Here is a 16,586-nt window from a genome sequence, read left to right on the forward strand (position 1 = left end):
AGTACGCAGTAGCGCTTAACATTACTGTTATAAGGGAGAAATAGATGTGCGGTGGTGCCTCCGGAGTCGAACTACAAGGGGTTATACCACCATCAATAACATCCTGGCCACCGAAATGTCTGTACAATCTCGTCTAATGTATCAAACGTTTCTATGTTTACAACCAATGTCCAAGTCAAAGGTGCAAGTCAATTGCATTTATGTGGTGGCAATGTGACCTTATCGTTACGATTGGTCGAAGAAAGTCGTATACATTGGCAACCAATCCATTATTCGTAATGCTCGACCACGTGATGTTCGATAGCTTCTGTCTGTCTGTTTAAAGGTAGAGAACGATGTCATCATCATCATCAAGAATTAAGAACTTGTCAATTTTCCAACATGTAGGTTTCCTTGCGATGTTTTTCCTCTCCTTTAGGCATCTATATAATTATAACAAACCCTAAATAATAGATCCTAGGATTAGAGTCCTATCTGAGGTGATTACAGGCGCGTAATAACGCCGGTAATGGTTACGGTAAGATATAATAACCCCTGACTAATTACAGACTCTAGGTAGAGTCTCTAATGATCAGGTGATCACACCTTTCAAATTAGAACACAGTAGCCATTATTAAGTACTTGTTATTAGGCAGGAATAAGTGTGGCAATCAATTTACTTTACCCAAAAATGGTATACCTATAAGTACGGCCTTGAAACCTACTTCAGTTCCGGCGTTATTTCCATTTAGAGTAAACATTTCAATTAACTAATAAAACACGTACAATTTGAGAGTGCATAGATAACTGCGGTAAGTAGGCTGTGTCGGAAACGGATATGGAGTTGATTGAGATTGCAGAGAACTTATATTCTCATACAAACAAGCGTCTTTATAGATTGTATGATAATACAATTCATATTCACCTAGAGTATACAGAGAGAGTATAAAGCGTATAAGGTAGCTAAAGTAAGGTGTTTGCAGAATATCTTGCGAGAGAGTAAATGTTGTATAGAGGCAAAAATAATATAAGATAATAAATTATTATTAATAAAGGCTTTTAAGTAATAATTTCAATAAAATAAAATTAAATAAAGAAAGAACGAAAATAGTTATAAACACAGAAACTTGTTAAAAAATATATTTTTTAGTAGATGCTGCTTAAAATAAACATGGATTTTATATTTATTTACGTAATTAAAAAAGAAACTTTTCCGCTTTTGGTGCTGATATATGAGATATTTGGGGGAATATTTGCAAAATAAAAACATTTAAATATATACTTGTTTAAAAAGACAGTATTTATAAGTGTTACAAAAACATATTTGCGGAATTTATTGCAAGAAAGAAACAGTTTAATATAGAATCGAATAGAAAGTCATCATCGTCTCATAGTAATCTCAGTTATAAAGCAATTGTTCTGTTTGTGTTCTAGTGAACGCAATCAAAACTGTCCACTAACGTTTTCCTGTTCATATTGCTTTGTTTAAAATGAATGAATGTTTGTAACTATCAAAGTTCATCAATCTATTAAAATTATACATAGCACAACATTAGGCAATAGTTTGATCAAATTGGACTGCGTTGCACTGTGCTCTATTGGGCGCAGGGCGCACTAACTAAAGAGACGGTGTAGTGATGAATGCGCAAATTAAACGTCACTTGGCTAAATATTCTATAAGGATTTCTTCGTAGCTTTTGAAGGGTTCACCGACTAAACAATCAACAAGTATGCACTTATGGTAAAAGGTGGTCTCAGCGTGGTGCATGCAGATTTAGCAGTCGTCGATTATTTGTCGGCAGTACAGTTCGTATCTCATCACACTTTTTATTGGCCGATGCCGAATAGTTCTAATGCGCGTACTTACACACTTCCTTAAGTTGATTAAAGACCCGACCAAACTATTACCCGATAAAAAGTCTGTCGTTTGAGAGGTCAGTGTGCTTACCACGGTACAAGAAAAACTCTTTTCCCTGGTGCTACATTGAAATAAAATTATTTGATTTTACCTCAAACGGTGACAAAATGTAAAAAACCAGTTCTATTGTTTCAAAACTCCAAATAGTCCGAACTAAACATGATGCTACGCTCAGTTCAAACATCCGCCCCATACCATTTAGCTTCCATTCCGAGGCAACGGACTAATTAAAAAGCAAACACCTTAAAACAAGCCTGCTCGTCTTATTAAGACATCAACAGGTCGCTAAGTGTAAATTTAAACCGTCAGAAACCAATTTCTTTAGAAATTTCACTTTCTTGTTCACTGACTTCTTGTTACCGACAATTTTTCGCATGTAAGTTTACAAAGTAACACAAATTACTTCCTGTGAAATATTTAGCTTGAATTAAAAATTGGTTCATCCGATGAGAATGATAAAATAAAATTAAAAAGAGATTGTTATATCCGGTAAGTAAGCATATTTTAATATCCTTGTTAATACGACTCTCCTTTCTGGCGCCCAGACTTTTTGTCCCAGATTGTTGAGTAAATTGGCCAGTGGATTATGTCCGGTGACTAATTGATGGATTACGCCCTAAAACCCTTATCTTTCTAAAAGTTGGCCAATGCCCTGTAAATGAACAATAAAAGCTTGCAAACACTACTTCGTGTATAGTATTCCATCATAAACAAAGCAAATGTAAAATGTTACTAAACTAAAAATACAGATTATTCACACATACATCACACATGCCTCCAAATAATTATTTATGTGAGAAAATCCAGTTTCATATTTGGCAATAATAATAGTGCCTAATGGTAACACATACCATCATAACTACTTATTCATTTAAGTAGGTTAATATGTAAACCAAAAGTAACTAAAGCAGAAGCGATAACTTCTTTGTTTCTCCGATAAATAATGCTTTAGCTTTCGATATATCTAAACAAGAATCTCGATATTATTGAAGTTCATACAAATCACTAATGTACCAATAATTTGCAACGCGCATTGAGCATACATCAGTGAATGCGAATTAGTGTTATTACCGTTTCAATACTATTGATTCTTCCTGTATCAATGGGCATTATCACCTACATATCAAGTCTCTATTGCGAGACATTAAAGTGTAAAATCGATCTAATATCTTTTCAAACCGACGCCACTGTCAATCTACGCACAAAGGATCTGGTCAATTCGTCATTCATGAATGGAGCTGCCAGTCACGATCATCAAAGATAAAGCATCGCAAAAACGCCGCAATAATCTGATATTGTCTTTGTTTGTTCCCCATCAATTGAATCTTCACTTTCATTCGGATTGTGTTTCAATTACTATATTAGCGCCTTCTAGGTTTATTTTTCGAAAGTGACTTTTTGTCCTAGCGTCAAATGATATCAGTGTTCAGGAAAGGCGTTTGGCTGTCGATCAAACGTCGCGCAAAAAATCAGACTCAAAATTTAATAACCGATCTTATTTTCACCTGTACTCACGTTATATCATAATTCAAAAGCGCTCTTCAATGATTAATGATAGTGTGCGCGAATGTTTAGTTGCGAATTGCGAATTAGTGCAGTTTAGAACTCACTTAGTTTTAAATTGCGATGAAAAGACCACTGCCGTTATATAAATTAGCTCTCTCATTTCTTATTGTTGGATTGTCATATTATAATACGATAATCGAACCATTTTTAATGATTTTTTTCACGTGCCATTATTTTCGTAATATTGTTAACATCGTACTTCTAGAAATACTTTAATTCAAATTAAGTTCATGTACTAAGAAAGTAAAGTTATTCGTATATAAACTATTTGAAAAGTATATAATAATAATAACCGTTTTTCGAGAAGTTAATGTGTAGCGTGTAAAAGGTAGCAACGGATGTGACCAACTTCACATAGGAATATAGTCTTAACTGGGGTTGTTTACAGATGTCCATGGACGGCAGTAACTTTTCACAAAGTCGACGGTAAGTTCGTTTGGTACTTCAATATTAAAAAGACAAAACACTGTCTGATCATCATTAAAATTTAATAACTCAAATATCAATAATACAGCAGGAACAGTAAAATTAAGGCACAAACAAGCCAAACTTAAGCTTAGTGTCAGATATGAGGGTATAGGCGCAGTAGTAGCATAACGCTATGGTAACGATGCTGCCGATAAGCCGGCAGAACCACACGCAACCCAGGTCGCAGCAAACTGGCCGCTGGTTTGGTTCCGGGATCTTTGGTTTCTTTTTCGGTTTTTTTGGGATATTCTGGATTCTGGAAATTGAAATAGAATGACGCACTACAATTAAACGCAAGCGGAATAGGAATAGCTGAAAATGCAAAAACGCATACGAACACGCACTGCGTTTGGCTTTTGCTTAATTTTATTATTTAACTAGCTGACCCGGCAAACTTTGTGCCGCCTTAAAATCTATTTATCAAATATATTTCATGTAAAATATAGCCTAAGTTACTCGTGGATAATGTAGCTTTCGAATGGTGAAAGAATTTTTAAAATCGGTCCAGTAATTTTTGAGCCAATTCATTACAATCAAACAAACAAACAAAGGTTTTCCTCTTTATAATATTAGTATAGATAATGTAAGTCTGTGTGCATTTAATAAGAATTGTTTTAAAAACTAGTTACGAGAAATGTTTTGCTACTAAATATAATAAAAGTGTACGCTGAACTGCACCTAAATTGTAATTTAGAATAAATACAAAAGTTTGTTCTCATATAAGTAAATTTCTTGTAATTCTTATTGAGAATAAAGTTTCATAAACCATAATATAGGTAGGTATATTTTATTATTTTCAACCAAATACTTTATACACATAGATTAATCTAATTGAAATTATTTTTACCACAATATTATAATCTAGGTAAGTACTAATATTGTAAACTAAAATATACAAGCATTATAGCAATTAAATCAGCATCTTTATTGTCATTGTCATTGAGATGTAACAATAAAGTTATAAACATAAAACCTATAAAAGTTTATTATTATATTAAAAAGGGGAAGAACACCTGTCTCGGAGCTACCGTGCTCCCTAGAGAACATTTCCGACGCAAAATATAAAACTGACCAAAGAGTTACGGTAACTACTGTACATTTTATAGTAGATGTAAAAATTAAGAATTTGTAATAGCAGATATTGATTTTCCACTACGAAACCTGTATAACTTGAGGTCAACTATGGCATTTTTGTTTCTTTTATACATTTAAAACATTAATAGCTGTTATAAACAATGTGCCAGAGAATATAAAACGTTTTTACGAATCATAAATTTATTTTAAATATTACACGTTTACTGAACACGGGAGTTTTTAAAAATAAAATAGGTATTTACTTTTTGAACATCTTGTTTGACGGTTTTATCATTTTTTACAAATACGAGTTATAAATAAACGCGTGTTAAATTAAATGCTAAGAAATATTGTTATATCTTTTAGGACGTAGCTCGTTTTTCCGGTTACATGCCTCTCCGAACAGTATTCTGTATCCTTTATATGAGTTGTCAATCGTCCCTACAAATTTACATGCAGCGCCTCTGGTGGTCGTTCGAAACAAAATTGTTATTATAATGTGACTAGCGATATTTTGAAGGTTCTTAATAATTTGGAACTAGAATCTTTCTTGGTTCAATTCCGAAGCCGACGCCGGTCCATCTGATGGTATGTGGCTACTGCCGCCCATGGACATCTGTAATCAACCCCAGATAGGACTAGATATTCCTACCTGAGGTCAGCCACAGAAGCGCCGCTACCCTTGAGGACTAAGTTGGAACGCCTCGGAAAAGTATGTGTCCCTTACCACACCCTTCAAAACGGAACACAGCAAGGCCTAACACTGCTGTTATTACGCAGAAATAGGTGTGGCGGTGGTGCCGCCGGAGTCGAACCACAGAGGGTTCTACCACCTTCAAACATTTACTTATTATACAGGCATTCCAACCTATTCCTCAGAAAAACGCACCAGTGTTCGACCACAGGTGGGACTCAAATCCTGTCGTCAATACTGCATGATGATTAGCATGTTTGCAAATCATCATGTTTGTAAATTCAATTCCATCGATGTTTTAGCCCTTGAAACAATCATACGATACCTTGAAGATCATACTTTATACCATACGATGATCCGAGGCTCAAGCGTTTAATAAATGCATTCCCTTAAGATTTTTAACCATCCACTCGTTCAATAGTTAAAATTCAAGAAATCGTTTAAATTAAGTACATAAACCTTGACTAAAGTATATTTTCCGAGTCGTTAAAGTTAAATTAAGTGCATTTAAAGTAATTTAAGTTTCAAGTCACTTAGATACGAATCTTACATCACGATTTTGCGTTTTGTTTCTGGATTCATTGTTCTATCCTTTAACTTTGTAGTAGCCAAGTACCATCAGCCATGTACCTAAAACAATTTTAGAGATTTAGTTATAGTCCGCGCCAAGCTGCTAGTCCGCTCTCAAGTTGTTCCGAGCAGGTGTAGTCATACAATTTGCTATGGCGACGCGATTCATTTCTATATTCAGAGCGGACAAGCAGTTTTACGTCTATACTACATATAATATATTACATGTGTGCATTATGAATAAGCAATAATATGTTTGTTTTAATTTAAAAACTTTATCCATATTATAAACATAATTTTCAAACGATTTATTATCATTTAAATATAAATACGAAGAGCATAAAAATATGCTTTGTAAAGTAAGTGCTAAAAGCCGAGAAACTTAAAAGTATTAAGGTGTAGACTATATAATATTAGATTATAATAAATTTGTTCCCGCAGCGCTCATATAATCGTAATTTTATTAATATAGGTGTGTATAATGTACTACAAGTGCGTCAGTAAATTATTTATTAATCCTTCACGTACAACAATGTAAGTAAATAAAAACAACTCACTTTTGCCGCATATCATATCGAAGATTATAGTGAACGTAATGAATGTTCGCTAAATACAGAATGAAAAAGAAAAACGCAATTAATATTACTACGAATGCGAAGAATTCCAAATACCAGAGAACATTTGTAAATATCCCGTGCATCGTAAATTGTTTATTTTGTTATTTTGTATCTGTATCCACAAACCTATCAAAATATTTTTTTATTTTTAATGTAAAGTCAGCAGCAATATTAATTTGGGTTTCATTAAAACCTCGAGAACATTGACTTATAATAATATAGGTATAAATTACTTATTATAACTTTATTATATCTTAAATTTAAGTGAAAAATTAATAGATTTTTTAATTGTTTTATTAATTCTCTTTAAGACAGCTAATTTAACTTGCTAAATAAAAGTAAACGTTTACAACGAGAAGTGTATATTTATTAAATTTTAATACTTTATGTTATTGAGTTTAAATGCCACTTTAATGCTATATACTTCATGTTTAATACTATGCACTTACGAGTATATAGTTTAATGATGTGTTAAAACGATTTAAGAGAATGATTATTTTCTCTTGACTCTAAGTAGGCGTGTTTGTTTATGATTATGATTAATGAAACACTATTTAAAAATCTAAAGAGCATGCAGTAAGTGCAGGATGTATCATTCAATTTTTAAGTCCATAACGTCCTTAATAACTACGTAGATATCAAATATCTGAGAGTGAGAGTATGCGAATAAAATAATTATCTGTGGCATTGAATTCGGCGGGCGGATGTTTAGCTCTCTATGACTCGAACTAAAAAGAAGCCCAAAATATTAAATTGGTAGACTACCGACTACATTCCGAATAGTTTGGTTTAATTTTATTTCAATTACGTTTTTTGTACAGGATGTCCGAGGAGAGAAGGTAATCACTTTTGAATTTCTTTATCCAGTGAAAGCAGCGAGATGTTTTTTCTTTGCGTGCGCAAAATTAACTTTGGACGCAAATTTAATAATTGCATAAAATAGGTACCTAGCCATGTTATATAGTACCTAGTACCTAACTAGGTGAAGATTATTATTTCCAAAAATAGCTTTAATCTAAGGAGAGTTCTGGGAAATAAAAAAGACGTTGATAGAAATGTAAGCACCTGTAATGGAATGTAAGTGAAAAAAATACATCAAAGTAAGTAAGTAACGAAATTCAACATTATAAAAATATGAATTCAGAATCTTCTGTCTGTCTTTCAAAATTTGTCTTTATTATTAAGACATGGTGCAGTACATTAAAAATAAATGAGTAGGTAGCTAGTTAATTTGATGAATAAAAAATATTGCTGGAGAAAAATAAATCACAGTACCTACGTATTGTAGCCAAGTTCATATTAAGTAGTTTCTCGTAATTGTAATAGTAATTTGCTAAGTATTTTTTTGCAGGTATATGTAATCATGCTTGCGTTACTTGCTTATTTTCTAAGGCTTTTTTAAGCTCCAGCAGTAATCAACTGAAAGAAAACGTAAATGATTTTTTTCCTAGTGTACTCTTTTATTATAATAGTATTTATCTCATTTTGATTTGAGAATTTATCTTTTTAACCGTTTCTTATAATATATGATCCTTCAATAAATACAACTTATATAGGATGCGTCAAACTGCTAACTGCTAACCGCGCCGCTCTGAAGTTGTTGCGAGCAGATGTAGTCATACAATTTGCTATGGCCACGCAATTAATTTCTATATTCAGAGCTAACTAGCAGTTTTACGCAAACTATACTTCTGCTACTAACTGGCTCTACTGCTAGCTTTTAGCTACAATACTACGACTACTGCTTTGTTGGATCATTAGCGTTGCTCTTCCAGCGTGTAATGTGCCAACGACAATATAGCGCTAGAAGCGCTATATTTGTGCTACATTCATACAAATAACAAGCTTTGTAAACATTCAGTAAAGTACACGTATTGTTTGTTTTATCTGTTGGCTACAATGTGTCACATGTCATGTGGTAATTTTGGAATGACATTTGACAATGACAAATATGACAAGGGTCAACCAGCTGCTGTCATCGTCATATTGTTGGAATTAACCAAATTTTTAGATTTCCTTACAAAATGTACCATATTTTTCCACGTAATTCATTAAAGTCGTCCTGTGTTAGTAAATCGAAGTATTGTTTTAAAGAAAACTGTGCGGTTTTAACTATTTCTAGTCAATTTTAATGTGCGAGTTTGAGTGAAATTTAAGTATGAAATAATTTAGTGCGTTATGTATGACTATTACGATTTGGAAGATCGCAAAATGAAAGGAACCCTTCGCGATTGGCGTAAAGCCCTACGGACCCCTGCTACGTACAGGGTGGGCAATGCAGTGAGAATACAACCACAGTTCATATACCTAGTGGCGCTAGTAGGGATGTTCCTGCTCATATTATTTTATTATAACTGGTGGACGAGTAGCCATGTGCAGTCAATGCACAGATGGAGTAGTTCGATACGGCCGTATAACAATACATATCCGTTAACACCCCCTGTGCATTCAGGGGAGATTGTAACATATAGGATAGGTATAGTAGCTGACTTAGACACCAATTCCAAGAGTAGTAGTAAGGCGCATACGTATAATAGTTATTTAAAGCAGGGTTTTCTTAGCTACAATCCTACCAGGAATTTTGTGTCAGTATCATGGGAGAAAGTGCCTGTGACTCAGCTGGCATCCACATATTCACACAAGGGAAGAGGTATGGAGCTGTCGGAGCTGATTGTGTATGATGGCAGACTTCTTACATTTGATGACAGGTCTGGAATGGTAAGTAGATATTTTGTTCTTTGCTTTTATCAAACACTGTGTTACTGTTCCTGTATTGAAATTTGGTGTCAGAAAAAAAATTAGTACTCTCATAGCCACTAGAATTTAGTGTTTTCATTTACACAAAAATAATGAATATCTATATTTAACACCCATGAGCATTTAATTTACAATGCTAATTTATTGATTTGATACTAATCTAATAAAGTATTGAAGTCCACAATTTATCTGAAGATAAAGTAAACTAGTTTTTTAAAGATAAGGGTTACTAATATAGTGTTTAAATATTATCTATTAAATGATAAAGTAAAGGGTAAATTGCCTCATAGGGAATAGGAAATAATGAAAACCCTAACAGAAAATACTGTTATTTTTAGGCAGAAATAATAGAAGTAGCAGTGTAGCTGTATTTAAACAATTTATGTTTAAATACAGCTGCTTTTTATAACTGTTTTAATTTTTTATAATAAGTTACTATGTACTCTATAATATGCTACATTTAAATAACTATATAATTTTAATATGTGCAATTGCGTCTTTCAATTATTAATGCAAATAAACTTCAAACTTTTCAGGTGTTCGAAATAGTTAATAACAAAATGGTGCCATGGGTAATCTTGTCAGATGGGAACGGCCATATGGAGAAAGGGTTTAAGTCGGAATGGGCCACAATCAAGGATGAGATCCTCTATGTCGGATCCATGGGTAAGGAGTGGACGACTGAAGGAGGAGAGTTCCAGAGTTACGACCCCATGTGGGTGAAAGCGATAAATATTCATGGAGAGGTAGGTTTCTATTCTATTTTAATAAGCTTTTACTTTTTATTTAAATTGCCTTGTCGGTTTTATGTTTGTGAGTGTCATATCCTAAAACTAAATATTAACCCAGTTAGCCCCAATTGCATGTGCTAAAATTTTGCATATTTTCTATCAAATGTAATTTTTGTTCTAAGACAAATACAGTAAACCAAATAATGTTACTTTCTTAATAACTTTCATTTTGTTTTTTGTAGTTGTAGCTAGATAATACGCCCAAATTATGTTGAGCTAACCGTTAGCTCTAGTAGATATCTTTAACTGATCCCAAATAACAAAGGACTCTTAGAGAATCATCACATAATTAGTCTTGCATTGGCACCATATTGTAATTACAGGCATAAGCTTCAAATTGTAGTAATTTTTTTTTCTATTAACATACTCAACTCTCACTGCTGATAAGTTGTCACTACAACCCATAGATTAGTAAAGATTACTCACTCCTAACAAGAAAATGTACCCAGTTTTGAGAATTGAAATAATTGCGTAAAAAAGTTTTGCCACGTCTCCGTGCTAAAATGTCCCTAAAATATTTGAAATAATTATTCATTTATTATATAAATAACACAGTATTAGTTATTTATTCGTAAATTTACTCTAAAAATGTTTTTATTTGTCAAGAATTCAAAAAAAGAAACTTACTAATAAGCCATTTGTGGCTTCATTCAATTTCAAGGCGGCGAAGTATCTTTACTAATCTATGCTACAACCCATGAATATTTGTGATCAATACTAATTACGGTTTAAGTCCATCTTGATATTAGCTATAGATGATAAGAATTTTATTACCTTAATTACCTTAAAACATTACTATAAGTATTACTATATTACTATATATATTATTACCATTATTATAAGTACCTAATTCATGCTATTTTGCAAATGACATAAGCATTATCTAATGACTTTGAAAGTCATGCAAACACTTTAGGTAAATATTTTGTTAGTTTTAATTTGACATTCATGTCTTATCTATTCCACTTCTAGCTTCTTATCATTCAATTGCAGTTGATGTTACTGTTCCTATGCAAAGTTATGTACTAGGCTGATTAAAAAAAAACGGCTAATTTTTTTTTTTCAAAATCCTCACATAAAAACTTCCGAGAAGGTGTGAAAAGACGCGTGTAAAAAGCAGAGCCCTTAATATTATTATTAAGAGGTCGCGCATCGGGAATTTCTATTTCCCGTTTAAGTAACACAGGAATATTTTTTTTTAAATTTTGCAATTTCCTATTTTTGCAACGGCTCATTGAATTAGCGGACCAAAGCATATTTTTGTAGGAAATTTGACGCTCTACAAAAAAGGTCCTTACAAAGTTTTTGATAGTCACACTCCTTCAAAAGTTATTCGAGGTCAAAGTTGATCTTACAAAAAAATTCAATGTTTTTTTTTTCGATGATACTATGAATCTTTTCTTATTATTTTGTTATAAAGAGGATAGAATTCGGAACAATTGCATTTTTAAATAGTCAAGTGCATCAGTTATGGATTCTCCATGATAACATGTTTATTATTGAACATCGCATTTTTGTAAGGTAACTTTATATTGACTCGATGGGAAAATTAATGATTGAAAAAGCCCAATTAGAGTAAGATTTATTTATTGTGTTATATTCTATAGTAAAGTTAAAAAAAACTCCGAATAGCAAAAATACATCAGAAAATATTATTACTAGCAAAATATTGAGAAAAGATTCATAGTATCATCGGAAAAAAAAAACATTGAATTTTTTTGTAAGTTCAACTTTGACCTCGAATAACTTTTGAAGGAGTGTGACTATCACAAACTTTGTAAGGACCTTTTTTGTAGAGCGTCAAATTTCCTACAAAAATATGCTTTGGTCCGCTAATTCAATGAGCCGTTGCAAAACTACGAAATTGCAAAATTTAAAAAAATATATTCCTGTGTTATTTAAACGGGAAATAGAAATTCCCGATGCGCGACCTAATAATACTAATATACTAAAGACGCCTGTAAAAAGCAGAGCCCTTAATATTATTATTAGCCCTTAATATTATTATTAAGGCTCTGCTTTTTACAGGCGTCTTTTCACACCTTCTCGGAAGTTTTTATGATTTTGAAAAAAAAAATTTGCCGTTTTTTTTAATCAGCCTATTATGTACCCATAAACTAAATTTTATATTCGCGAAATAAAGATTATTTGAAGCTTGGAAAAGTAAAATGCAATATTTTGTGCTATGTCATTGTCATATTGCAATTATTGCTATATTACCAAGGTCTTTGCTTATGTTACAATCAACATTTGTAATAATTTTATTGTGAAATAAATAATTTGATTTCATATTGGACATACGTAAACTGTCAAGGCTAATTATTATATTTAGAATATTGAAAATGATATATCTTCTGTATGTACCACTTACAACAACTTATGTTATTTTAGTATTAATGTCATCATTATCTGTATACTGCACTATCTGCGTACTGTAATACATAAGTCTGTATGTACCTACGATTCTATTGGACAATAAACTATTATTATTATTATATAGCGATCTTAAACAATATTGCTGCCATATTCCCTACATATAGTTGTGGTAAAAGCACCTTACCGTTGATATTGTAAATGCACATTCCATTGTTCATAAAAATCAGTTAAAAATACCGCACATTTGAAAATAAGTGATGTGTTAAGACCAAATTTATTTTAACAATCAAATATTGGTACTTTATCACACTATATTGTACACGAAATTGTAGATTTAAGAACTATTATTTAAGACTACATAACAATAAATTTTAATTGCATGTTTCCAGGTGCAGCACTTAAGCTGGGTTAATCAGTATAAAGCTGTGAGGAGTTCCATCGGCATCCAGTGGCCAGGGTACATGATCCACGAGTCGGGAGTGTGGTCTCCCGTCACTGAGAAATGGCACTTCCTGCCAAGAAGATGCAGTCATGAACATTACAACGAAACTAGAGATGAATTGATGGGCTGCAACTTTTTGATAACCGCCGATAGTAATTTTCAACATGTTCAGGCTACTGAGGTAAGATTTTTTAAGGTTCTAGACCCAAAGGGTAAAAATAGAATAGAACCCTATTACTAAGCCTCTATTTTTCGACGTTTTTCGCTTTATCTGTTGAATTGTAATAGGTAGACAATTTAAATTTTCACAATACATTTACTGCTAAGTAAATGCTAAAAATTCAAGGATGCTATAGTAACAAATACTAAAAGCAAACATTTTTTTTTTTTTTTTTTATAATATAGGAGTAGCAGACGAGCATGCAGTCCACCTGATGGTAAGTGGCTACTGCCGCCCATGGACATCTGTAGTAGCTATATAGAACAGGACTTCTATTTGAAGCTGATCACACGAATAGCAAACTCCTAGGGATTAAGATGGCCGCCGTAATGGCAGACGTAATTCAGCCGCCTTCAACAATCTTCCACAAAGAACTGCTTCTTGCTAGAAATAGGTATAGCAGTGCTAGAAATAGGTATAGTAGAAATAGGTATACACTTACCACCCTTACCACGTCTTACCACCATTCATCATCATTTCATTCAATTTGATGAAAAAATGAAAAACATATATATTTAGAGTACATGTCTAAACATGAACAGGACCAAACCTGAGATATGTAATTATTCTATCATTACACCCACTTAGCCGAAATTTATGATTATTTCTTATCAGATCGACTCATATTCCCACGAGAGACATACATACTGTGAGACTGCAGTCAATGTTCAAGATGTTAAAAAAAAACAAGGAAACCCTTATTATATATCGCCCTATCATTTATTAGTTTATAGGTCCAAATGCCAGATCATATGTCAATATAAACAATTTAAAATTATTGGAGCAAAAAAATACATTACGCCATAATCGCAAAATATTACATCATACCTTGCCGTTAATATGCGCAACAAATTTTACCGAACTAAAATAAATATTTACGAGCAAATATAATTTTAATTGTCATCGACTCATCGATTACATAAGTTCAACCCATTCTATATATCTTGTGGTAGGTAAATAAAGATAAAACTCGTTTATTATCAATCTTAATTTCTTGTATAGGGATAGAATTTCTTTGTGTTGAGTTTAAATAGAAATTTAAGGCAGTCTATTCACGAACTTTTATTTTTGTTAGTCAATAGTAGTAATAGTCTTGAATTTTAGTCTCTTACCATAGCGATTCAATTATAATTTTGGCCACAGTAGTGTGAAAAGAATGAGTGTTCACATTTACATAGACGCTATTTACAATATCTTCATCATGATTTTTACTCTACGAGCACACTTCCTCTAGAGCTCGTATATATGTACGAGCAATATTACCCACTGAAGCGGAACGTGAGATTTTCTTTATGTCGTAGATCGGTTTTGACTATGCTTGGTTGTGATCGCAGTAGACAAAAAACTTTCAGAAATTATTTCCAGACCATGTTCTGATATTAATCCTTCAGTCGACTTCATTCTTCTCTTTGATAAGTAAAATATAAACATACTTCATTATTAATGTATCAATGTATTTCAAACATTTTAGGGTCATTTCAGAACAGAGACGTGGCAACAATTTTTTTACGCAACAATTTTAACTCAAAACTGGTGACACTTTCTTGTTAAGAGTGATCAATGTGTGTATTTTACTCATCTAAGACATATCTATAAACTTTTTCAGATAACAAAACACCAACCAAAGCACGGCTTCTCTTCATTCAAGTTCATACCTGGATCGAATGATGAAGCCATAGTTGCTTTGAAGACCACAGAGTTCGAAGGGAAAACTGCCACCTACATAACTGCATTTAAAACCGACGGCACTGTTCTATTACAGGACACATTTGTAGAAAATCTTAAGTATGAAGGACTCGAATTCATATGATAGATGTAAGTAGAAGATAGATCAATATTGTAAAGCAGAAGTAATAGTTCATATTCGTTATCATAGATATTATTGTCTACCTCAAAATGAGCAAGGTTATGGATGCTTTCTACCACAGATGTGCGAGATCTAGGTTAACTACTAAGATGTGCTATGCTACAATGCTATAGCTACTCCGGTCAAGATTTGTAGCTTGCATCCGTAGCTTCAATCCTTAGCTCGCATCCTAGCTTGTATGTCCTACCTAAGCTTAAGATGTGCATATTTGATACACATCCATAGCTTAGGTAGAGTCCGCGACACGCACCACAACTTCAGACCGGACTAGAAGTTTGGTGCGGACTATACTTTGCGCATCTCTGGTTGAAAGGCACTTATAGGCCATCCTTGCCAAACTTTAGAAAAATTCGTAAACAGAGACCAGTAAACATTATGAGCAAAAATAGTATACTAGAGAAGTTGGCACATAAAGGCTGCCGTGCAAAGTAAGTGATAGAGAGAACTTGCGCTCATCCTAAACTTTCAGACGTGGATGACGGTATGTGATCACACATACTCCTCATACCTAAATAGATAATATAACTCCATAAACGTTAACAAATAAAGTAAAAATTATATAAAGTATTTACATGATTTCGTTTGTAATATCATTAAAATTCATATGTACTGTGTGCTAAGCTGTAACCCCATGGTAACTAAAGATGAACTATTTGTAATCAACCTCGTAAAACGGGAGCACATTATGTTTTTTTTTTTATTATGTATGATGTTATAGAATAATAGAACCATTTTTTGTCATAAAACGTGAATGTTATTTTCTTATAAGTTTCAAATCAAAATCAAGGTTGTTATTTTCACTATCGATAGGTTTTATTTAGTAATTTATAGAATGCAAAAAAAATGTTTTTTGAGGTTTTTGTCATGTATTTGCTACATGCGACAAATTATTTTATTGTCTTTAAGTCATGGCCCAAGCGCTAAATCTAAATATATAGAAATATTGTGTATGAGGAAAATTAAAAACACTAAGCAATTTTATTGCAATAATTGTTTTAGGAAAAAACATGCTTATTAGTGGCAATAAATATTAAACTAAACATTCCGTCATACCCAGGTGGAAATAAATATACCACATGAAATGAATAGCAAACTATATTATTAAATGAATAGCAAATATTGGCCCTACAAATATATTTCTTATTTTTCTAGTATTGAAGGTCTTTTCTGAAACATTTCCATTAATCTTGACTTTTTAAATATAATTAAAAAAACGGGATAACAGTTATAACAAGGATAACATCGAA

At 32.6% G+C, this 16,586-nt stretch overlaps 2 protein-coding genes across 2 annotated transcripts; one reads left to right on the top strand and one right to left on the bottom strand.

Annotated features, from left to right (window-relative positions):
* Positions 1-3,930: 3,930 nt before the first annotated feature.
* Positions 3,931-7,001, bottom strand: LOC140743995 (uncharacterized). The gene is made up of 2 exons (XM_073075429.1): positions 6,827-7,001; positions 3,931-4,187 (listed from the first exon to the last, which is right to left on the bottom strand). The coding sequence occupies exons 1-2, from the start codon at positions 6,967-6,969 to the stop codon at positions 3,992-3,994; spliced, it is 339 nt and encodes a 112-aa protein (XP_072931530.1). The 5' UTR covers positions 6,970-7,001; the 3' UTR covers positions 3,931-3,991.
* Positions 7,002-8,819: 1,818 nt separating this feature from the next.
* On the top strand, positions 8,820-16,108 carry LOC140744211 (apyrase). Its single transcript, XM_073075721.1, has 4 exons — positions 8,820-9,604; positions 10,180-10,389; positions 13,200-13,433; positions 15,079-16,108. Exons 1-4 carry the CDS (start codon positions 9,065-9,067, stop codon positions 15,280-15,282), a joined length of 1,188 nt encoding a protein of 395 aa, XP_072931822.1. The 5' UTR covers positions 8,820-9,064; the 3' UTR covers positions 15,283-16,108.
* Positions 16,109-16,586: the final 478 nt, after the last annotated feature.

Source organism: Epargyreus clarus, unplaced genomic scaffold (genome assembly GCF_041222505.1).
Source record: "Epargyreus clarus isolate Ecla_fem2 unplaced genomic scaffold, WU_Ecla_fem_2.2 ptg000008l, whole genome shotgun sequence".
Taxonomy (NCBI): Eukaryota; Metazoa; Arthropoda; class Insecta; order Lepidoptera; family Hesperiidae; genus Epargyreus; species Epargyreus clarus.